The following is a 22,900-nucleotide window of genomic DNA, read 5'->3' as shown; positions in this document are numbered from 1 at the left end:
TTCTTTACCGTCTGAGTCACTAGGAAAGCCATCCCCAGAATTTTATAGAACAGTTTTAATACATTACTGAACAAAATAGGCAGAAATTAATCAAAAATGTTACACAAATATAAAATTCAATAGATGAGATTAAGCTTCAAATGGACATAGTCACAAGCAGAATTAGTAAAAACATACATCATAAAGGAATTCTGAAGGTAAAGAATAGAGGGAATAACTGAAGCAAAAACTTAAAATAACTTTATATGTCAATTATACCTAGTTTTTAAAAATAAAATTTTAAAAAGCCAGAATTTTCTAGAATTGAAAGTAGACAAGGATCTCCAGATTAAAGTGTGCACTGAAAAACAAGCAGGATAAACAATAAACTCAGAGTAGTGAAACTACTGGGCTTTCCAGGCAAGTCAATAGTAAAGAATCCTCCTGCCACGCAGGAGACACAGGTTTGACTCCTGGGTCGAAAAAATCCTGTGGAGCAGGAAATGGCAACCCACTCTAGTACTCTTGCCTGGGAAATCGCATGGACAGACGGCTACAGTCCATGGGATCAAAAAGAGCCAGACACTACTTACTTAGCAACTAAACACAACAACAAGTAAAACTATTACAACTATAGCATATTAAGGATAAAAGAAAAATCATAAGAGCTAACATTATCTTTCAAATAAAAATTAGACTTACAGTAGGCATCATATCAGTAACAAAAGGGACACAAATAGAGTAGTACCTTAAACATACTGAGAATTAAAAAATAAACCATTTAAAACCCTTTCAATCTAGAATTTTAAACTTAGCTGTTCTTGAAGAGTGAGCATCTAGAATTAGGATTATGAAATCCCAGATTCTGACATAGGTTTAAAGCCTCTTCAACAGTATTTTTCCATTGACTTAATTTGGATGTACAACATAGAACTACTCAGTGACTGTCAAGTTATTCATGTCAATTTAAATACATAACCACAGTATGAAGCTCTTTCAATTAACTTTATTGAATAGCCAAATCGATAAGTTAGCACAATTCAAACGATTATTTGCATGGGTTACAAATGACTTTTTCTTTTACAGGAAAAAAACAGTGAGAATTACAAACTGTAAAAAGGAAGACATCTTGTCTCTAACATTTCAGAGAAGCAAGATTTAACACAGCACATTGAAGACCAATACAGATTTGAATTTGAAAACAAGAGTTTAATGTTACAATATTATACACTACTTTACAAAATTAAAATTTCTACATAAGGATTATACTTGTAATAGTTAACAAAATCCTGAAATCACATTTGGTGGTCCCCTAGATAACAGCTGTTATGCATCTTTGATTAGAAGAAAACTCTTTTATTCTAATTATTGTAAAACAGTCTATTAGACTCAATACATTACATTAAATTAAAACAATGAAATATAGGCAAACTAAATAAATGGTACAGCTTGAGTGAAGTATTAATGTGCCAGACTTACAGAAATGTTATTTTAAAAATCCTAGAAATTAGAAAAATAGAGTACTTTTTATGGTAGAACTGCCACTCAGATTTAAATACCAAGATTGCCCTTGTCAATTACTTTAGTAGTTGTAGATCTGTAGAAAATTCAAGGATCTTTCATAATTTACAACTACAATAAAAAAAATATGGCATAGTGTAAATATTAGTTGCTTTACATCAAAAAGTAATACAAGATGAGATAGCAGGTAGTGCCCTACTTAAAAAAAAAAAACTAAAGTAACACATTCAATATTGCAAAAAATAATTGCTTAATATCAATATCTCCAAAAGATTCATTCATTCCCTCATTACTGGGAGAACAAATATTGTGAATTCTTAATAAAGTTATGTTTTTTATGACCTGGCTATTATAAAATTATTCTGGATTGCACATGTTATGCAATATCTAAAATAATTTTTTTAAAGTAAATTTGTGAAATATACCAACAAAGCATGTGGTAATAACAAGAGTCATACCCACTTAGGGATGAAAGTGAGGCACGAGGAAGATTACTGTCCCTAGGAGCACAAACTTTCCCCTCTGGAAGATTTATTACTACTATTAAAAAAGGACCTACAATATCAACATTTAAAATTCACATTATGAACAGAATTTTAGTTATTTTAAGAAACATCAGTGCATAATAATGACTCTCAGTTTCTTTAGAGGAGGGGAAAATAGAAATGTATTCTAATTAGCTATAATTTGAAAATTGCTTCCTAATAAAGGAAGCAGCTTTCAAGAAAATTTCCAGTTCAACGTATCACTTGCAAACTGAAAATAAACCTTAACACTGCTTCAGGGAGATAATATTTTTATAGAACACAATTATTCTGATCTGGCTGGCAAGCAGTAGTATATACTCTAGTGGGACCTATTTCTTCCCTAACCCAAAACGATTCAGTAAAAGTCAGCTCATATTGATGTAAACCTGAAAGTTACTATTTCACTGGTGATCATGTAAGATCAAGATTGTAAACACATTTTTCTAATCCATTAAAACAAAGAAACAAAAATCTTTTCATCAAGTACTACTCATGAACAACTTTTACTTCAAAATGTTCATACAAGACAAAATGAATCTGTGAAAACTGGACCAAACTCTTTTTAAAGATATTCTATCACACCACCTTAAATATACAGATGTATAATTTCCCTATTTGTAAACAAAATTCACTTAATAGTTTTTACTATAATATTTCTCTGGCCAAATCAAAAAGCAGTATCTTGAGCATGTTCAGAAATCAAGTTTCTTTTATCATCTCCATATATCGGATTTGTGTGATCTTAATATTCACTAAACCAAACAGTGGCATTCGTGCTTTATTAAGTTTTAATGTTAAGAATAAATCTTATGAGCAACTTCCAATTCAATTATAAAACTCCTTAGAAAATGTTACTGATGAATTTGAGACAGCATTTAAGAAATCTTTAATTTCTTTCATTCATACTCATTTCACCAATATAATGCTTTTATATTATACATCACAGAGCAGAAATGTACCAAATAAAACCCACTTAAAGGATCAAGATAACTAAGTTTCTCATCTCCCTACTATTGCCAGTCCCAGCGTATTTATGAAGACAGCTCAGATTTTTTTCACTGCAGAATAAGACAGTGTCCAACCAAGTCTTCTGCAGTCAAATCAGAAAACCTCTTAAGAGTTTTCACTCCAGATCAGTGACTTTATTCTTCAAGTATACAGAATACTGACAAAGCTTGACTGTATCACTTCATATTCTTCTCAAGCTAGACTAGAGTTGATTTACTCTAGTTTTAGTTAACATGATGATCCTTTTTCTTCCTTGAAAAAAAAAAGCAAAACTCTGGGGGATGGATACTAGTTTTCCAACATATGATTTACTTCAAAAATCTTTTTATTTTAAAAAGCTCATTATCAATGGATTTGTAACTTCCCCGCAACATTTAATCTTGTGAGGTTTTAAATGTAGCAGCCAAAAATTCAGAAAAAAAATGAGAAATATACATTTGGAACACAGAAGTCTTTATTTTACAAAATGCACTTTGCCTCTGCGATACTGTCTTACTTCAATCCATAACAACTCAAACATAATTGGCAGCAAAGAATAAAGGTCATTTGTGTGATCAATCATATGCAGATATATTTTGATTTGAAAAATACAGTATTTCAGAGTTGCATGTTTGATTCTCCGCTGTGTTCATTTGCTACAGTTTGTTGAAATCACAGTGAGAACATATAATCATCACATTAGTCCACAAACCTAACAGGAAAGGAAGGTATTACACACTTTCAGGTGTTCTGTGTTATTGTGACTTTCCTTTGAAATTATTAAGTCGAGTATCTTCATTTGTTCATTTATTCACTTGCTGTTGTATATGCAAGAGGAATTCATAATATGATAATGCAGATTCTGTTCTGTCTTCTACCATGTTTTGAAGGAAGTTTGCTTTCATCGGACTCTCATCCCTTAGGAATAAAAGACAAATATTTATAATATTAGACAAAATGTAATAGTAAAATAAACAGTGGATTTGTCACAAAGCTTTGACATCTATTTTGCTAATAAATGGATATAAAGCATAACTTAATACTACTAACTTGTACTATTTATTGAAAATACAATTTTTTTTTCTATATCCTTCTAAAGAGTTTGCAATAGGTTACACATACCTATGATTCAACTCAAAGGTTTCCTTGCAAAGCCAAGCAAACTGCTTTAGTATTGACAAATGACAAATTCAACTTACCTTATTACATAAAGTATTGGGTAAAATGGTCTCTGCTCTCTAAGCCAAGAGATGAAAGCTATTGTTCTGGCAGATTCTGGTGTATCAAGTTCTGGAAGGTCTGTCTATTAAACAAAAACCAGCAATATACAACTTATTCTAAATTATCATCTATAATACTTTTCAAACTTTATCTTGTATATGAATCACCTGAGGATCTTACTGAACTGCAATTGATATAGGAGGTCTAGGGAGGAGCCTAAGATTCTACATACAACAATTTTCTCCCTACCCCTAAAGGGTAGGCAGACTTTTTAAAGGAACAGATAATAAATATTTCAGGCTTGCAGGTCATTTGCTCTGTTGTAACTTCTCAACTCTGGCACTGTTCCACTGAAGCAGCCACAGACTATATACTGTAAGTAAATGGACATGGCTATGCTCCACTGATAGCACCCCACTCCAGTACTCTTGCCTGGAAAATCCCATGGACAGAGGAGCCTGGTAGGCTGCAGTCCATGGGGTCGAGAACAGTCGGACACAACTGAGCGACTTCACTTTCACTTTTCACTTTCATGCACTGGAGAAGGAAATGGCAACCCACTCCAGTGTTCTTGCCTGGAGAATCCCAGGGACGGGGGAGCCTCGTGGGCTGCCGGCTATGGCGTCTCACAGAGTCGAACACGACTGAAGCGACTTAGCAGCAGCAGCAGCAGCATGCTCCACTGAAACTTTATTCACACACAGGTGGCAGGCCTCCTTAGGCCTAGTTTGTCAGACACTGATCTAGAAGAATATGCTACCTCTTATCTTCTGTTTATTATGACATCTAGAATTAACTGATCCATTCAGACAGTTATTACAAATATAACAATTTCTTATCTCATTACCTACAGTGCCTAGTCACCCAGATCAGCCAATTAAGCTAATGCTTATCCTAGATAGAACCCTTTGTCTTTTAAATACATAAATCTCCTAATGAGTTCTATAAATGAAGTTAAGCCCATCAATATGACCAAGATGCAGACATAAAATATATTCCAAAGTTGGTGACAAACTAGTTGAAACCCAAAAGTATGACATGAAATAAGACCATGTTATAATTAATTCTAACTTTAAAATTCACAATTATCCAAATGTTACATAGATTTAACATGTGCTTTCTCATGTGTTGTTTCAAGTATTCCTCCATAGGGAACAGCGCTCTTATTTTTACAAATGAGGCTTTTAATGACTTATTCAAGGTTACAGAGTGGGTGACAGAGTCCAGTATTACATTCTCCAATAATCAATATAAATCCAACTGATATTGGTCACAAGTCGTTGGCTTGTGTGGCAGTTAGCTTAGTTCTTATTCTAAAGCAGCAGTTAAAGGGACTCTGCCAAAGAACAATGAAATCACTTGCAAAAAACACAAAACAGAGAAACAGAAGAGCCCTAACACTAATGCCAACTGCTGCCAACAGCAGCAAACTTTTTTTGGCCATTAACTACGTTCATTACTTTCTCACTAAAATAGTATACACGTATAAGAGCAAGCAAGTCAAAAATGCAAAATAACCTAAAGAATGCCTCTAAAATACAGTTATGATTTCAAAATAGGATGTTCATGTTTTTGCCATCATTTGAAACGCCTTTTAAGCATACCACAATCACTATAATTACACAATCTTACCATGGTCTGTGGAATTAATGCATAGTTTTCAACTCCTAGAACTTGGCTGAGAAAATTCTGTCCACAATTTCTTCCAACCCAAAGCATTAGTACCTGGAGAGAGGAAGAAAATTATTTTGAGATACAGCTTAACAGTGAGATGTTGACTTAACCTTTAACCACTGACTGTGTTTTAAAAGATCAAAAAGGGAAGTTAGTTTACTGAGACTGTATAGGCTCCAACTAAAGTAATGATAACTACTATTTACCATGACAGGACATTATATGCTCTGCATGCAAGGAGACTATGGAGGAGAAGGTGGCAAATACAAAACTATATAGATTAAATAATACATAATCCGTTAAGAGAGAAACTAAGAGGAATGAGGGTAGTAGTGTACAGAGAGAAGTCAAGACTACTCACAGAACCTGCATCCATGAGAAAGGCCCCATCCCTGCTCAGCTTCTCCACTGAAAGCTGAAGAATAGGCGGCTGAGGTATAGTGCGATCATTGATGCTGATTGCTCCCTTAAAAATTTAGCAAAAGATTAAAGCCTTTTAGATATAACTATTAGGGAGCCACAATTAAATAATAAAAAGAAATTTAATGAGTGTTACCTTTGAGACCTTGGAATTTATTTAGGTAAATCACAATTATTCATATTTAAACATAAAGACGAGGAGGAAATATGTATCGTTTATCTAAACAAAGCCATCGTGATCCCAGTCAAGCCAAATTACTCTCTGATCTTAATTTATTATTTTAAAAATGAACACAATAAATGTAATTAGTACTCATGTATCCTGATTAGATAAATTACATTAGTGACATTCAAATAAAGTCCGGAATTTAGTTAATGATAACAGATGATTGTGTGGTTTAGATCATATATAAATCCTGATGTAAATCTAATGCAAATGAATTTTCTAGTTCTCTTCAATTTAACATTTATTTAATAAGTCCAGAAATGGAAGTTTCTCAGTTATCACTGACTATGATACTGCTATCTTAAAATATACACCTTTAATTATTCGTAACTATACATTTTTGACCAAAATTTGATTTAAATACTAAAACTTGGTATTTAATGAATCTTATCTAAGGGAGAAAGTAAATAAAATACTGACCTATCAAGAGGTACTACCTTCAGAAGGCTTTAGCTCTACTAGGACCTATTAATCACAGCACCTTAAGACCTCTGGCCTTAGGGCATGTGGGGAACAAGAGAGCCTACAGCCCAAATACAGCCAATCAGAAATTAATGTGAACTAAGAAAAGAAAGCCTTGTCCTTCTCTGGTAGTAAAGATGGGAAGCTATCAGTGGCTCTGTTTTCTAGTCTTATACAAAAGGCTGGTCTGAAAGAATGAAGCAATACAGAATCGATGAATTTGAGTTAGGCCTGAGTTAAGTTAGACCCTAGCCTTTCCTGTGGTTTGTGTTTGAGTGCCACATCAGTCAGTCCCTTCTTTCCTAAGCTCACTTGCAAAAGAAGAGTCCTGATAAATATACCACTGAAAATCTTAATAGTGCTTGTCTCTGAATGTATGTACTATGAGTGATTTATTTTTCTCCTAATGGTCTCCATATTATAGACATCTAACATACTGCATTTGTATTTTTATGTTAATTTGCCACTTTTCAATTTGAGAAAAATACAGGTCCAGTTAGTTGAACTTGTCAAACACAGAAGTAATCTTAAGTCATTATTTTTGTAATACAAATTAATAATGTCATCAACAATTTTCATTTGCTAAAAAGTTATCTCCTTCATATATGCAAGGTACCTTAAAATATTTAAACTCAAACATTTCTAACCAAAGTATTACTTCTAACATATATATCCTAACTTGATTACAATGTATTATAGAAAGATTATGGTTTAACATTTTCATGGTTGCAGCTTTAACTCTAGAAAACTTCCCATCAAAGGAAAATAATGTTATAACTTGGACAAATATTTTCTTTTCAATTCAAGATTATTATTACAGTAAACATTGACCTGGGCATTCAAGTGTAATTTCACACTGGATACTCCTTTCAGATCAACCTGTTTAAATAAATAAATCATAGGTTGCTCGAGTCAATTTGACAATGTCTTCATTTATTTAGATCTCTCTAAAGATTCATCTGAAACAAACAGTAAAGTTTATTACTTTAATAACTTAAATAAAAGTACTATTTTCAGGAGCTTCCCAAAGCCAAAATTTCTTTATATAAGAATAAAATGAAAAGCTTTAAGAAAGAAAACACCTTTCTTCATTTCTTCAATGGATGCAATACAATTAGCCTTATAAATGTTCAAGTAAAAGTGAATAAAAAAATGAATCAATCTTACCTCATCTGAGAGATTGTCAACTCTATACAAACTGGGATGAGTTGTGAGCATAAGGTAAACCAAGGGCTGATTTTTCACTTGACACATAGCAAAAATGCGTTCATCTAGACGTGCATTTGTCCCAGTCTGAAATGATTTCTATAACAAAAAAATATACCCATCAGAAAAAAGGTATTTAACAAATACATATAAAATTTTGCAAATATCAGCTGTTAAAAGAATAGCTTCAAACAGAATTAACAAATTTACTGTCACTTGTTCTTACAAAAATATATCTTAATCAGTCACACACATCTATTAAACTGTGGCTATATCCTTACCTAAAAGTCTTGACAAATTAATTATCTGACCATGGCAAAATCATTCAATCTCTCTGGCATCTCCTTCCTAATCAATGAAATAGATCTAAACATCCTATCTATCATAAAGCAATAGTAATATAAAAATCTAAATAACAGGACAAGAAGGATAAAGTTACATTGCAGATGCCAAAAAAAAGGCATATGAAGTATGAAGAACCAAATATCTAAGTATTCTGTAAAAGCTGAGAAACGATGAATGGTGGTTAACTATCCTCATTTCTCCCACAGCTAGAGAAATTAAATAATGTATAATAACAAAGCTCACAAATCAACCAAGAAAATTAGTAATTTGAAGACAGCTACTTAGTAGAATAGAGTTAACAAGTAATTGTCAGTTTCAACTGGAATATTAGCTCCATGAACACTAAATTCAGAGATAAGGTTTTGGGCATTTCTATTGATGGAAAGGAGTAGAAAGAGGCAGAGAGATAACAGCAATGAAACTTTGCCTTAAAACAAATGCACTGACTGTAAATAAGGAAGATTAGAAAAGGCTGTTAAAGAAAGAATACTATAGGAAATGAAAGATGTTCCATTTATTCATTTAAAAAACTAGTTACTAAGTGCCTATGGGCTTCCCCTGTGGCTAGGCTGGTAAAGAATCTGCCTGCAATGCAGGAGACTGGGCTCGATCCCTGGGTTGGGAAGATCCCCTGGAGAAGGAAAAGGCTACCCACTCCAGTATTCTGGCCTAGAGAATTCTATGGACTATACAGTCCATGGGGTCACAAAGAGTTGGACACAACCGAGTGACTTTCACTTTCTTTGGTTCTATCTGTTCTGGGGTTCTACACTTACTATTCAGAAGCAGTAATTATAAACTCTGTCATCTAATATTTCACACCAGAAAGCCTGCAAATTACTGATGTTTTATTCCTTATGCATGACATTAAAGGTCACCTATCCTCAGGCTAAACTAACAGGAAGTGCACCATGTGCATGCCTCCTCTTCCAAGTTTTATTTCTCCTCATGTACATCCTCCAGATCCTTTAGGTAGCTAATTTTTTGTATTTTTTCCTTTAGGTAGTTAATTTTTTGTATTTTTTCCCACAGTTTATAAATTGTTATCTATGAGAAAGAGGTTCACAGGACAAAAATTTTGGCTGTTGACACTTTCACCATGTTAGTTTCTGATTTTGATTCTTTTACCTGTTTAAGGAGAGCCAGCACAAACAGTGGGAAAAGCCGAAGAGAGAAAGGAACCATGAGTCCAGGCTGCTGGTTACTTAGGGCTGAAGAACGATAAGCTGAAAGGGAGTCTATGACGGCATTCACTAGGGCATCACGAGCATCACTCAGACTGGCCGTCACAGACCTGTCAACAGCTAAAAGAAGTTGAAGTAGGGACAAAGAGAAAAAAGACAGAAGTTTAGTTACCCCACTGTTAAGGACAGAAAAGCTTTTTTTTTAATTATACAAATTTTCTCTCAAGTTATTACATACACAAGGAACCAAACACAGCAGTTAAAAGCACATACTTTAGAGAATCAAACCAACCTGTGTTGAAATATTGTTTTGCTATTTCCTGCTGCTGCTGCTGCTAATTCACTTCAGTCATGTCTGACTCTGTGCGACCCCAGACGGCAGCCCACAAGGCTCCCCTGTCCCTGGGATTCTCCAGGCAAGAACACTGGAGTGGGTTGCCATTTCCTTCTCCAATGCATGAAAGTGGAAAGTGAAAGTGAAGTCACTCAGTCGTGTCCAACTCTTAGCGACCCCATGGACTGTAGCCCACCAGGCTCCTCCATCCATGGGATTTTCCAGGCAAGAGTACTGGAGTGGGGTGCCATTGCCTTCTCTGTGCTATTTCCTAGCAGTATGAAAATCTGGCAAGTAATTTAACCTTTATGAGCCACAGTATCCTTATCTGTAAAATGTATACATTGGAAATACAAATGGAAAATTGTATTTCACCAAATCTAAGATGTTTTTAATTGTAACCTATCATTTTATGTATCACTGAGAAAGAAGACTGCAATTAAACACACATGCTTCTTTTGTAGCACATGCTTTCTTAATACAGAGAACTTTTATATTTATTCAAAGAACAACTAGTTATTTAGATGATCTTCATCATCTGTTATGCTACTCTATTTTAAGCTTTTCTATATACCCCCAAAATTTTTCCAAAACCAAAAACACTGTAGTTCCTTTGAAAACTTCTCAAACTATAACTAAACTCTATTCATGTGGTATCAAAAATACACTCAATGAAGTGACATTATTAACTGCTATGACCAAATTTATATATAAGCAAAAAAGAATGAAGACTACTATTACCTTAACTCAAGGATTTTGACAAAATGTGAGGGGTAAAAAGTACATATTGGGATCAACCAAATTTAATAAAAGAACTAATACTTGTTGTGAAGATTTTTTAAAATTCACAAACACTGCCTGATATATAGTTGCTGTTGTTAATAATAATAAAGATATAATAATTACACTGTTACAAAAATCTACTAGTTCAACAATATATAAAGGCAATGAACCTTCAAATTTCTTAGGTTACAATTTTTAACTTTTAACATATGAGACTAAACTGAAGTTAATTATTTACCATGTTACATTAAAGAACATTTTTTTCCCAATAGGAAATTCAAGAAAATAGGTAATTATTCCTATTACAGGCATTTGAGTTTGAAGCAAATTGATGACTGAATTTGAAGCAAATGGACTCACTGGCAGTCATCCCTGAAGGAGAAAGGGAGCAAGAACCAAGATGACATTAAGCTCTATGGTTTTGCAAAAGGGATCCAAAAAGAAAACAAAACAAAACAAAAATTCAAGAAGGCAACTCTGAGATGGAAAACATTAAGTAAAACACGGTATTTAAGTCCCTAGCAGGTAGATTGTGAGGCAGAATATAGTTTGTATGTACATGTCTGTATGTGTGTGTGTGCGCGCTCAGTTGCTCAAAAAACAGTTTTGTGGTAGCCTAAGGCCATTGAGGGAAGAAGAGAGTAAGCAGTAACTTAATTAATGGGCATGAGGTTCATTCAGGGGTGATTGAAATGTTCTAAAACTAGACTCAGGTGATGGCCGTACGAATCTGTATACATACTCGTGGATGTATATATGGAGTTATATACTCACATGGGTTAAGTGATAATTATATCACTTATATCTCAACAAACTGAAACTAATTTCAATAAAGCTGTAAAATTTTAAAAAGAAAAAAAGATCAGGTTATCTGCAGCAGACCCATTTATTCAAATAGTTACTTGGCAGGCATACACTGAATCTAAAATACTGAAATTATAAAGCTAATTAAAGGAAAATACAAGTATATAGATTTTTCAAATGTTACTACTTGTAATATGTTTACAATAGGTAATAATTCTTACCCATATTGGCCAATAACCCTGAAATTGCTTGAACATCAGCTCCAAGAAAGACTTCATTTAAAGTTGAAACTACCGGCAAACACAAAGTATGAACACGAATTCTTCTTTCGCCTTTGGAGAAAACATACAAATAATAGTGAAGGACAACAATATTAAAAAAAAGTTTGTATTAAAGTTACTCAGAAAAATCACTTCAATCTGGAACCAAACAGGATTATGTGTAGTAATTAGGAAAAGTATCAAAGCAAACTCTAAAGCATTACTTTTTTTTACTACAAATTTTTTTTCAAAGTACCACTGAAAAGACAATAGAAATCATATCCAAATGATGGTAACATGCTAGCTTCTTAAGGATTTCTTTTCTGAATTTTTTGATTACTTTATCCTTTTTTGTAAAAGCGATTTTGGTAAAATATATATCATGTAAGAAACCACTACTGCAGGATATGTTCTACGGTCTGTTTTGATATTCAAACTCCAGAGAAATTTTATACTGTTCTTTTAATCACAGGAAAAAAAATCAAATCCGCTAAAGATACTCAGTTTGTCAAATTAAAAATAAAGTTTTCATTAAAAAAAAAAATCAACAGTCACAATACTTCCTAGAAAACATTAGGAATAACCTAAACTAATAACTAATACAGTAAGTATATTAAAAAGATATCCAACATTATTTATTACAGAAACATGAAATAAAACTAAAAGTGATACATTATACTTTATTAGAAGAGCATAACAAACAAAAAAACCTCAAACCAAAAATAATAAGCAAAAACTAAACAGATAATAGTAAATGCTGGTGAGAATGCACAGCAGCTGGAACTCTCATACACTCTGAGCACAAAATGGTACAGCTGCTTAGGAAACAGTTTGGCAAGTTCTTAAAAAGTTAGACATAAGCTCACCATACAACCCAGACTCCCATCAAAAACACTGAAAAGTATTCACCCAAGTGAAATTATAATTTATGCTCACACAAAAATCTGTATGCAAATGTTTATAAGGGCTATATTTGAAATTACCAAAAACTGGAACAACTCAAATGTACCTAAACTAGGAGATAAATAAATGACCTGGGTACAATGGAATATTATTTAGGAATAAAAAGAAACAAACTACTGGTAAATGAAACAACTTGGATGGATTTTAAATCCACTGTGCTAAGTGAAAGAGCCAGATATAAAAGGTTTACCTACTGTATGATTCTATTCGTAAAACATTTTTGCAAAGGCAAAAGTATAGGGTCAGAAAACAGATCAATAGTTGCTAGGATCTGGGGATGGGAGAGAGCTGACTATAAAAACACAGGGGCATGTTGGGGGAAATGGAACAGATTCTGATACTTAAATAGTCAAAACTTGTGGAACTGTAACTTCCCTGGTGGCTCAGATGGTAAAGAATATGCCTGCAATGTAGGAGAAAGTGTAAAAGTTGCTCAGTTGTGTCCGACTCTTTGCAAACCCATAGACTGTAGCCCACCAGGCTCCTCTGTCCATGGAATTCACCAGGCAAGAATACTGGAGTGGGTTGCCAGGCCCTTCTCAAGGGGATCCTCTGGAGCTAGGGATCGAACCCAGGTCTCTCGTGTTGTGGGCAGATTCTTTACTGTTTGAATTACCGAGTAAGCCGGGTTCAACCCCTGGGTGGGCAAGATCCCCTGGAGAAGGGAATGGTAACCCACTCCAGTATTCTTGCCTGGAGAATCCCATGGACAGAGGAGTCTGACAGGCTATAGTCTAATGGGTCACAAAGTAAGTATATCTCTATGTGTGTAATAGCTGTCATTGCCAATATGATAGGCTTAAACATGTTAGTTATCAATGTTTTTATCTAGAATAGAAGCACTAAATAATGTTACCCTTTTAGACAGGTATTCAGTTCAGTTCAGTCGCTCGGTCATTTCCAACTTTTTGCGACCCCATGAACCGCAGCACGCCAGGCCTCCCTGTCCATCACCAACTCCTGGAGTCTACCCAAACTCATGTCCATTGAGCTGGTGATGCCATCCAATCATCTCATCTTTGGGTGTCCCCTTCTCCTTCTGCCCCGAATCCTTCCCAGCATCAGGGTCTTTTCCAATGAGTCAGCTCTTTGCATCAGGTGGCCAAAGTACTGGAGTTTCAGCTTCAACATCAGTCCTTCCAATGAACACCCAGGACTGATTTCCTTTACGATGGACTGGTTGGATCTCCTTGCAGTCCAAGGGACTCGCAAGAGTCTTCTCCAACACCATAGTTCAAAAGCATCAACTCTTCAGCACTCAGCTTTCTTTATAGTCCAATTCTCACATTCATATATGGCTACTGGAAAAACCATAGCCCTGACTAGACGGACCTTTGTTGACAAAGTAATGTCTCTGCTTTTTAATATGCTGTCTAGGTTGGCCATAACTTTCCTTCCAAGCAGCAAGCGTTTTTTAATTTCATGGCTGCAATCACCATCTACAGTGATTTTGGAGCCCAGAAAAATAAAGTCTGGCACTGTTTCCACTGTTTCCCCGTCTATTTGCCATGAAGTGATGAGACCAGATGCCATGATCTTAGTTTTCTGAATGTTGAGCTTTAAGCCAACTTTTTCCCTCTCCTCTTTCACTTTCATCAAGAGGCTCTTTAGTTCTTCTTTGCTTTCTGTCATAAGGGTGGTATCATCTGCATATCTCAGGTTACTGATATTTCTCCTGGAAATCCTGATTCCAGCTTGTGCTTCATCCAGCCCAGCGTTTCTCACGACATACTCTGCATATAAGTTAAATAAGCAGGGTGACAACATACAGCTTTGACGTACTCTTTTTTCCTATTTGGAACCAGTCTGTTGTTCCATGCCCGGTTCTAACTGTTGCTTCCTGACCTGCATATAGGTTTCTCAAGAGGCAGGTCAGGTGGTCTGGTATTCCCATCTCCTTCAGAATTTTCCAGTTTACTGTGATCCACAGTCAAAGGCTTTGGCATAGTCAATAAAGCAGAAATAGATGTTTTTCTGGAAATCTCTTCCTTTTTCCATGATCCAGTGGATGTTGGCAATTTGATCTCTGGTTCCTCTGCCTTTTCTAAAACCCGCTTGAACATCTGGAAGTTCACGGTTCACGTATTGCTGAAGTCTGGCTTGGAGAATTTTGAGCATTACTTTACTAGTGTGTGAGATGAGTGCAATTGTGCGGTAGTTTGAGCATTCTTTGACATTGCCTTTCTTTGGGATTGGAATGAAAACTGACCTTTTCCAGTCCTGTGGCCACTGCTGAGTTTTCCAAATTTGCTGACATATTGAGTGTAGCACTTTCACAGCATCATCTTTTAGGATTTGAAATTGCTCAACTGGAATCCCATCACCTCCACTAACTTCGTTCATAGTGATGCTTCCTAAGGCCCACTTGACTTCACATTCCAGGGTGTCTGGCTCTAGGTCAGTGATCACACCATCGTGAGTATCTGGGTCGTGAAGATCTTTTTTGTACAGGTCTTCTGTGTATTCTTGCCACCTCTTGTTAATATCTTCTGCTTCTGTTAGGTCCATATCATTTCTGTCCTTTATCGAGCCCATCTTTGCATGAAATGTTCCCTTGGTATCTCTAATTTTCTTGAAGAGATCTCTAGTCTTTCCCATTCTACTGTTTTCCTCTATTTCTTTGCATTGATTGCTGAGGAAGGCTTTCTTATCTCTCCTTGCTGTTCTTTGGAACTCTGCATTCAGATGTTTATATCTTTCCTTTTCTCCTTTGCTTTTTGCTTCTCTTCTTTTCACAGCTATTTGTAAGGCCTCCCCAGACAGCCATTTTACTTTTGTGCATTTCTTTTTCTTGGGGATGGTCTTGATCCCTGTCTCCTGTATAGTGTCACGAACTTCTGTCTATAGTTCATCAGGCACTCTGTCTATCAGATCTAGTCCCTGAAATCTATTTCTCACTTCCATTGTATAATCATAAGGGATTTGATTAAGGTCATACCTGAATGGTCTAGTGGTTATCCCCACTTTCTTCAATTTAAGTCTGAATTTGGCAATAAGCAATTCATGATCTGAGTCACAGTCAGCTCTCGGTCTTGTTTTTGCTGAATGTATATCAAAAAGATAGGACACTGAAAGATGAACTCCCCAGGTCAGTAGGTGCCCAATATGCTACTGGAGATCAGTGGAGAAGTAACTCCAGAAAGAATGAAGGGATGGAGCCAAAGCAAAAACAACACCTAGGTGTCAATGGGACTGGTGATAGAAGCAAGGTGCGATGCTGTAAAGAGCAATACTTCATAGGAACCTGGAATGTTAGGTCCATGAATCAAGGCAAATTGGAAGTGGTCAAACAGGAGATGGCAAGAGTGAACGTTGACATTCTAGGAATCAGCAAACTAAAACGGACTAGTTGCGTGAATTTAACTCCAATGACCATTATATCTACTACTGTGGGCAGGAATCCCTCAGAAGAAAAGGAGTAGCCATCATAGTCAAAAAAAGAGTCGGAAATGCAGTACTTGGATGCAATCTCAAAAACGACAGAACGATCTCTGTTCGTTTCCAAGGCAAACCATTCAATATCACGGTAATCCAAGACTATGCCCCAACCAGTAACGCTGAAGAAGCTGAAGCTGAATGGTTCTATGAAGACCTACAAGACCTTTCAGAACTAACACCCAAAAAAGATGTCCTTTTCATTACAGGGGACTGGAATGCAAAAGTAGGAAGTCAAGAAACACCTGGAGTAACAGGCAAATTTGGCCTTGGAGTACATAATGAAGCAGGGCAAAGGCTAATAGAGTTTTGCCAAGAGAATACACTGGTCATAGTCAGGTATTACTTCTCTTTAAAAGTAATTTGTGGAACTATACATTAAAACAGTAGATTTTACCTAGTTCCATTATATATTAGGGTTTTTTTTTAATATGTTAAGAAAAATCAATGAGAAAAAGGACTGGGAATTTTTTTGTTAAATAAAAAATAATATCTACATTCAGAAATCTATCTTAGTTTTATGGTATGCAATATTATTATAATCATAGTACAAAAAGTGGACTTCTCTAATACTAATAGTTTTTATTAAAATATCTATTATACACTTCTTATAGATTTTGGCAGAGCTGTAAAAATCAGTAGACACAACACAGTAACACTTTTCAAAACTTTTTTAAGGAGACAAAACAGAATTAAGGTGAGAGTTGTGAATCTTTAAAATAATAAAATAAATTTAACCAGCCTTCACATCATCTTTTGGACAAAATACATATAAATTAATTAGTACTAGACAAATTATACCCTTAAAAACTGTTTATCTTGCATTTGAATTCCTTCAAGACTTAACTCAAATGTTACCCTCTGTGAGAACTTTCCTGGAAACCCTATCTTAAGAGACCATCACCTCTCAGCACCTTTTAAACACTTTACCAGCTTTGTTTCTCATTAACTGATGTCATTGTATAACAAATTATTATTTTACTGATGTATCCTTTTTATTGTTTGTCTCCCATACTAGAATAAGGACTATGAGAAAAAGCGTTTTAAATCAGTTTGACTGTTGTGTTATCATAACATATTTCAGACACTAAGTAGACTCTTAATAAATATCTGTTAAATGCAATGCTTGAAAAATTAAACACCAAATATCTTAGCTTTATCAAGAATAACAAAAAGCCTCTTAAGATTAAGAACACTTTTTTGGCTTAACAGAAATGGTAATTTCTTCCAAAGAAAACAGATTTTATCACAAGCCATAGACTACAGTGGCCAATTCAAAAATCTTACCTTTGCTCCATCATTGTGCTTAGAGTTAACAATACTGTATTTTAGACATAATTTTGTTAAGAGGATAGATCTCATGTTATGTGTTTTTGCCACAATAAAACAAACAGAAAAGATTACCTTTGCTGGATGTATACAAGAGTGCTGACTGAAAGGAAACCAATTGAGTGTCAGTAAGACTTTCTTCCACTGACATCTGTACTGCATAGCCAGCATCTGGGTTTACATTGGGCAAAGACAGCAAGTCTGTTGACCGAACAAAGAAGTTCCCATGGAAAGTATGAATGGAAAGACCTAGAAAAGAAAAAGGTGTCAAAACAATTTACATACACCTACATATAGATACAGTTTAGATGTGATATTGTGGTTTATAAAAAAATAAATACTCAGTCTTCACCCATTCCAGGCACACAGCTCCTAAAACCTTTAGAATTCCCTAAGTGTTAAAGATTATACTTTACTTTTGTCTTTTACTATGGTAACTAGGTGACTTCTGGAAGGGAACTAGGTAACCTAGTGATGGGGTCTGGCTACCAGATTCAACCATTTGATTATAGAGGAATAGAACTTTCAGTTTGACATTCTCCCCACCCCCACCCCACTCAGTACCTCCAGGGAGGAGAGAGGTGCTTGAGAGTGAATTAATCAGTCCTGACTATGTAATGAAGCCCCATAAAACCCAAAAGGACAGGGTCCTTAAGAAAGCTTTGGGATTGTGAATACATGGAAATTTGGGAAGAATGAAACTCTTAAGAGAGAGGAAGCAAGCTCCAGAAACTCCAGGCCGCCACACCCTTTTCCTTTCCTCATATCTTGCTCTATGCATCCTGTCTCTTTTTTTGTTGTTGAGTTATATCCTTTTAAAATAAACTGGTAATCTTTACTCAGCTATTAAAAAGAATGCATTTGAATCAGTTCTAATGCGGTGGATGAATCTAGAGCCTATTATACAAAGTGAAGTAAGTCAGAAAGAAAAACGCCAATACAGCATATTAATGCATATATATGGAATTTAGAAAGATGGTAACGATGACCCTATATGCAAGACAGCAAAAGAGACACAGATATAAAGAACAGTCTTTTGGACTCTGTGGGAGAAGGCAAGGGTGGGATGATTTGAGAGAGTAGCATTGAAACATGTATATTTTCATATGTGAAACAGATTGCCAGTCCAGGTTCAATGCATGAGACAGGGTGCTCAGGGCTGGTGCCCTGGGATGACTCTGAAGGGAGGGAGGTGGAAGAGGGCTTCAGGATGGGGAACACATGTACACCCATGGCTGATTCATGTCAATGTATGGCAAAAACCACTACAATATTATACAATAATTGGCCTCCAATTAAAATAAATAAATGAATTTTTAAAAATTAAATAAAATAAACTGGTAATCTAGGAAGTACAATGTTTCTTCTGAGTTCTATAAGTCACTCTAGCCAATAATTTCAACCAAAGGAGGGATTGCTGGAATTTCCAGTCTATAGCCAGAAGCATAGGTAACAAATTGGACTCACAACTGGCTTCTGAAATGTGGTGGTATGGTGTGTGGGGAGGCAGTCTTGTAAGACTGAACCCTTAATCTGTGGGATCTGATGATATCTCTAGGTAAGCAATGCCAGAACTGAGTTAATTGCTTGGTGGTATGGGGAAAACCCACACACTGACACTGGAAACAATCATATTAAATAATACACAGTAGTTAGTAAGAATGAGGATGGGATAAAAGATAACTTCTTAAATGAATTCAAATTTTCAAAAAAACTTTTTTCAATAATGAGTTGACAATATCTTCCAAAATGCTAAATGGGTATTTATTTTAACCACAGTAATTCCATTACAAAGAATTTATTCTACAGATACAATCATTCAAGTTCCAAATTTATATGTGCAAAAAATTAAGCATTACTGTTTGTGTCATAACAAAAAGAAAAATCACAATAATCTTTAATGCCAATCAGTAGGAAAACAGTGATATTTACAACAGTTAGAACTGAACATAGAACAACAGACTGGTTCCAAATAGGAAAAGGAGTACGTCAAGGCTGTATATTGTCACCCTGCTTCTTTAATAGGCAGAGTACATCATGAGAAACACTGGGCTGCAAGAAGTACAAGCTGGAATCAAGATTGTCGGGAGAAATATCAATAATCTCCGATAGGCAGATGACACCACCCTTATGGCAGAAAGTGAAGAGGAACTAAAAAGCCTCTTGATGAAAGTGAAAGAGGAGAGTGAAAAAGTTGGCTTAAAGCTCAACATTCAGGAAATGAAGATCATGGCATCTGGTCCCATCACTTCATGGGAAATAGATGGGGAAACAGTGGAAACAGTGCCAGACTTCATTTTTTGGGGCTCCAAAATCACTGCAGATGGTGACTGCAGCCATGAAATTAAAAGATGCTTACTCCTTGGAAGGAAAGTTATGACCAACCTAGACAGCATATAAAAAAGCAGAGATATTACTTTGTCAACAAAGGTCCGCCTACTAGAAGCTATGATTTTTCCAGTGGTCATGTACGGATGTGAGAGCTGGACTATGAAGAAAGCTGAACGCCGAAGAATGGATGCTTTTGAACTGTGGTGCTGGAGAAGACTCTTGAGAGTCCCTTGGACTCCAAGGAGATCCAACCAGTCCATCCTAAAGGAGACCAGTCCTGAGTGTTCATTGGAAGGGCTGATGCTGAGGTTGAAACTCCAATACTTTGGCCACCTGATGCGAAGAGTTGACTCATTGGAAAAGACCCTGATGCTGGGAGGGATTTGGGGCAGGAGGAGAAGGGGACGACAGAGGATGAGATGGCTGGATGGCATCATTGACTAGATGCACATGAGTTTGGGTGAACTCCAGGAGTTGGTGATGGACAGGGAGGCCTGGTGTACTGCGATTCATGGGGTCGCAAAGAGTCAGACACGACTCAGTGACTGAACTGAACTGAAATACTAGTTAGAAGTTAAAATACATGAGATTTTTAAAAGAGCATGAGATAGATCTACATAATTAATATTAACAGATCTTCAAGACTTGCTGAAAACATGTACAATCTTATTTATGCTACTGCATTATACTATTTTCCATGAAGCAGTATATATGTATGTAAGTGTATAGAAAAAGTAACACAGCAATGTGGTTATAATAACATAAAGCTGGAGAGAAAGTGAAATGACACACAGTATCAACACACACAGTTGATACAAAAGGACTAGCTTCATCAATAATGTTTTCATTTTTTATAATAACAGGTATATATTTTGCTTACGAAGTAAAAACCAACTTTGCAACAGTAATTAGAAAAAAAGGAAGCATGTAGATCTGTATATATAAAAACAGAAAGCACGTACAAAAAAAGAAGCCAGATGTGAACCTCACTGCTTTTACTTGAAGGTGAAAATTTATACCCAGGTTTATATATGCATGGGAGAACTTTTCAAGAGCATATGAGAAATTCTAAGGCAGACTATACTGGCTTAATTTCTCATTTTATATCTTTTTGTACTGTACCTTTTTTTGGTAGCTTTACCAAAAGCATTTTATTTCATGTGAAACAAAATTTATCATTAAAAAAGAGAAATCTAAGCAAATTAACCACAAAGATACAGTAAATTAAGCATTGTAAAAAGAAAGCATAGGTTGGTTTGTATGCCCAAGCTTTTTGTGCAAGGTTAGGTACATATACAACAGCTGCTGTCCTGCCAAGCAGAAAAAGTCATAAAAGCACTTCTGGGATGTACATTTCCCTTAATTTAGAGCCAGTATCTGCCGAAATAATATCAGAGGTCCTTCAATCTTGGATAGGATACAAGTAGGCCCTTTAAAACATAAATGCTAAACAGTTAGAATTAAGAAGCAAGTTCAACAAGGGTGCGGGACATAAGATCAATATGCAAAGGATTAATTATCCTTACAGTAGAAAAAAATTTTAAATAATTCGATTTGAAATATGACAGAAAAAATATTTAGGAATAAATTTAACAAAAGAAACAAAACCTACATTCTAAAAACTACAACATATTGTTGAAAAAATTAAAGAACAGATATATCATGTTTTTGGATGGGAAGACTTATTGTTAAGATGTCAATATTCCCTCCAATTTCAGTTCAGTTCAGTTGTTCAGTTGTGTCCGACTCTTTGCGACTCCACGAACAGCAGCACGTCAGGCCTCCCTGTCCATCACCAGCTCCCAGAGTCCACCCAAACCCAAGCCCATTGAGTCGGTGATGCCATCCAACCATCCCATCCTCTGTCGTCTCCTTCTCCTCCTGCCCTCAATCTTTCCCAGCATCAGGGTCTTTTCCAGTGAGTCAGCTCTTTGCAACAGGTGGCCAAAGTATTGGAGTTTCAGCTTCAACATCAGTCCTTCCAAAGAAATCCCAGGGCTGATCTCCTTCAGAATGGACTGGTTGGATCTCCTTGCAGTCCAAGGGACTTGCAAGAGTCTTCTCCAACATCACAGTTCAAAAGCATCAATTCTTTGGTGCTCAGCTTTCTTTATAGTCCAATTCTCACATCCATACATGACTACTGGAAAAATCCTAGCCCTGACTAGATGGACCTTTGTTGACAAAGTAATGTCTCTGCTTTTTTATATGCTGTCTAGGTTGGTCATAACTTTCCTTCCAAGGAGTAAGCATCTTTAAAGTTCATGGCTGCAATCACCATTTCCAGTGATTTTGGAGCCCAGAAAAATAAAGTCAGCCACTGTTTCCACTGTTTCCCCATCTATTTGCCATGAAGTGATGGGACTGGATACCATGATCTTAGTTTTCTGAATGTTGAGCTTTAAGCCAACTTTTTCCCTCTCCTCTTTCACTTTCATCAAGAGGCTCTTTAGTTCTTCTTCCCTCCAATTTATCTACCTATTAAATGAAAGCTCTATCAAATACCAGCTGGCTTCTTTGCAGAAACTGACAAGATGAATGTGAGAGGACTCATACTTCCTAATTTCAAACTTACTACAAAGTCACAATAGTCAAGAAAGTTTGGTACTGGCATAAGACAGACATATAGATTAAAAGAATAAAATTCAGAATCCAGAAATAAACCCTCACATTTATGATCAACTAATTTTCAACAAAGGGACATGACGACAAGACAATTCAATAGGGAGAGAACAGTATTTTTTAATAAATAGTGCTGGGAGAACTATATCCACATGCAAAAGTATGAAGTCAAAAACCTACCTCATCAGAAACAAAAATTAATTAAAAATAAATCAAGGACTTAAACGTAAGAATTATAACTATAAAAATCTTAGAAGACAACATATGTATAAAATGTTCATGACTCT

The 22,900-nt window shown here is 35.6% G+C and overlaps 1 protein-coding gene across 2 annotated transcripts in view; it reads right to left on the bottom strand.

Moving 5' to 3' along the window:
* Positions 1–965: 965 nt before the first annotated feature.
* Positions 966–22,900, bottom strand: part of SEC24A (SEC24 homolog A, COPII coat complex component) — a 73,308-nt gene continuing 51,373 nt past the window's right edge. For both annotated transcript variants that reach the window (XM_024993931.2, NM_001101849.1), the window contains 8 exon segments: positions 17,736–17,909; positions 11,895–12,005; positions 9,697–9,872; positions 8,185–8,322; positions 6,271–6,375; positions 5,868–5,960; positions 4,214–4,317; positions 966–3,932 (listed from right to left, as the gene is read on the bottom strand). In XM_024993931.2, coding sequence (XP_024849699.1) covers positions 3,818–3,932; positions 4,214–4,317; positions 5,868–5,960; positions 6,271–6,375; positions 8,185–8,322; positions 9,697–9,872; positions 11,895–12,005; positions 17,736–17,909 — 1,016 coding nt within the window. In that variant the 3' untranslated portion in view covers positions 966–3,817.

This window comes from Bos taurus, chromosome 7 (assembly GCF_002263795.3).
Source record: "Bos taurus isolate L1 Dominette 01449 registration number 42190680 breed Hereford chromosome 7, ARS-UCD2.0, whole genome shotgun sequence".
NCBI classification, from domain to species: Eukaryota; Metazoa; Chordata; class Mammalia; order Artiodactyla; family Bovidae; genus Bos; species Bos taurus.
Note: the sequence above shows the minus strand (reverse complement) of the source record. Positions and strands in the feature narration are given on the sequence as shown.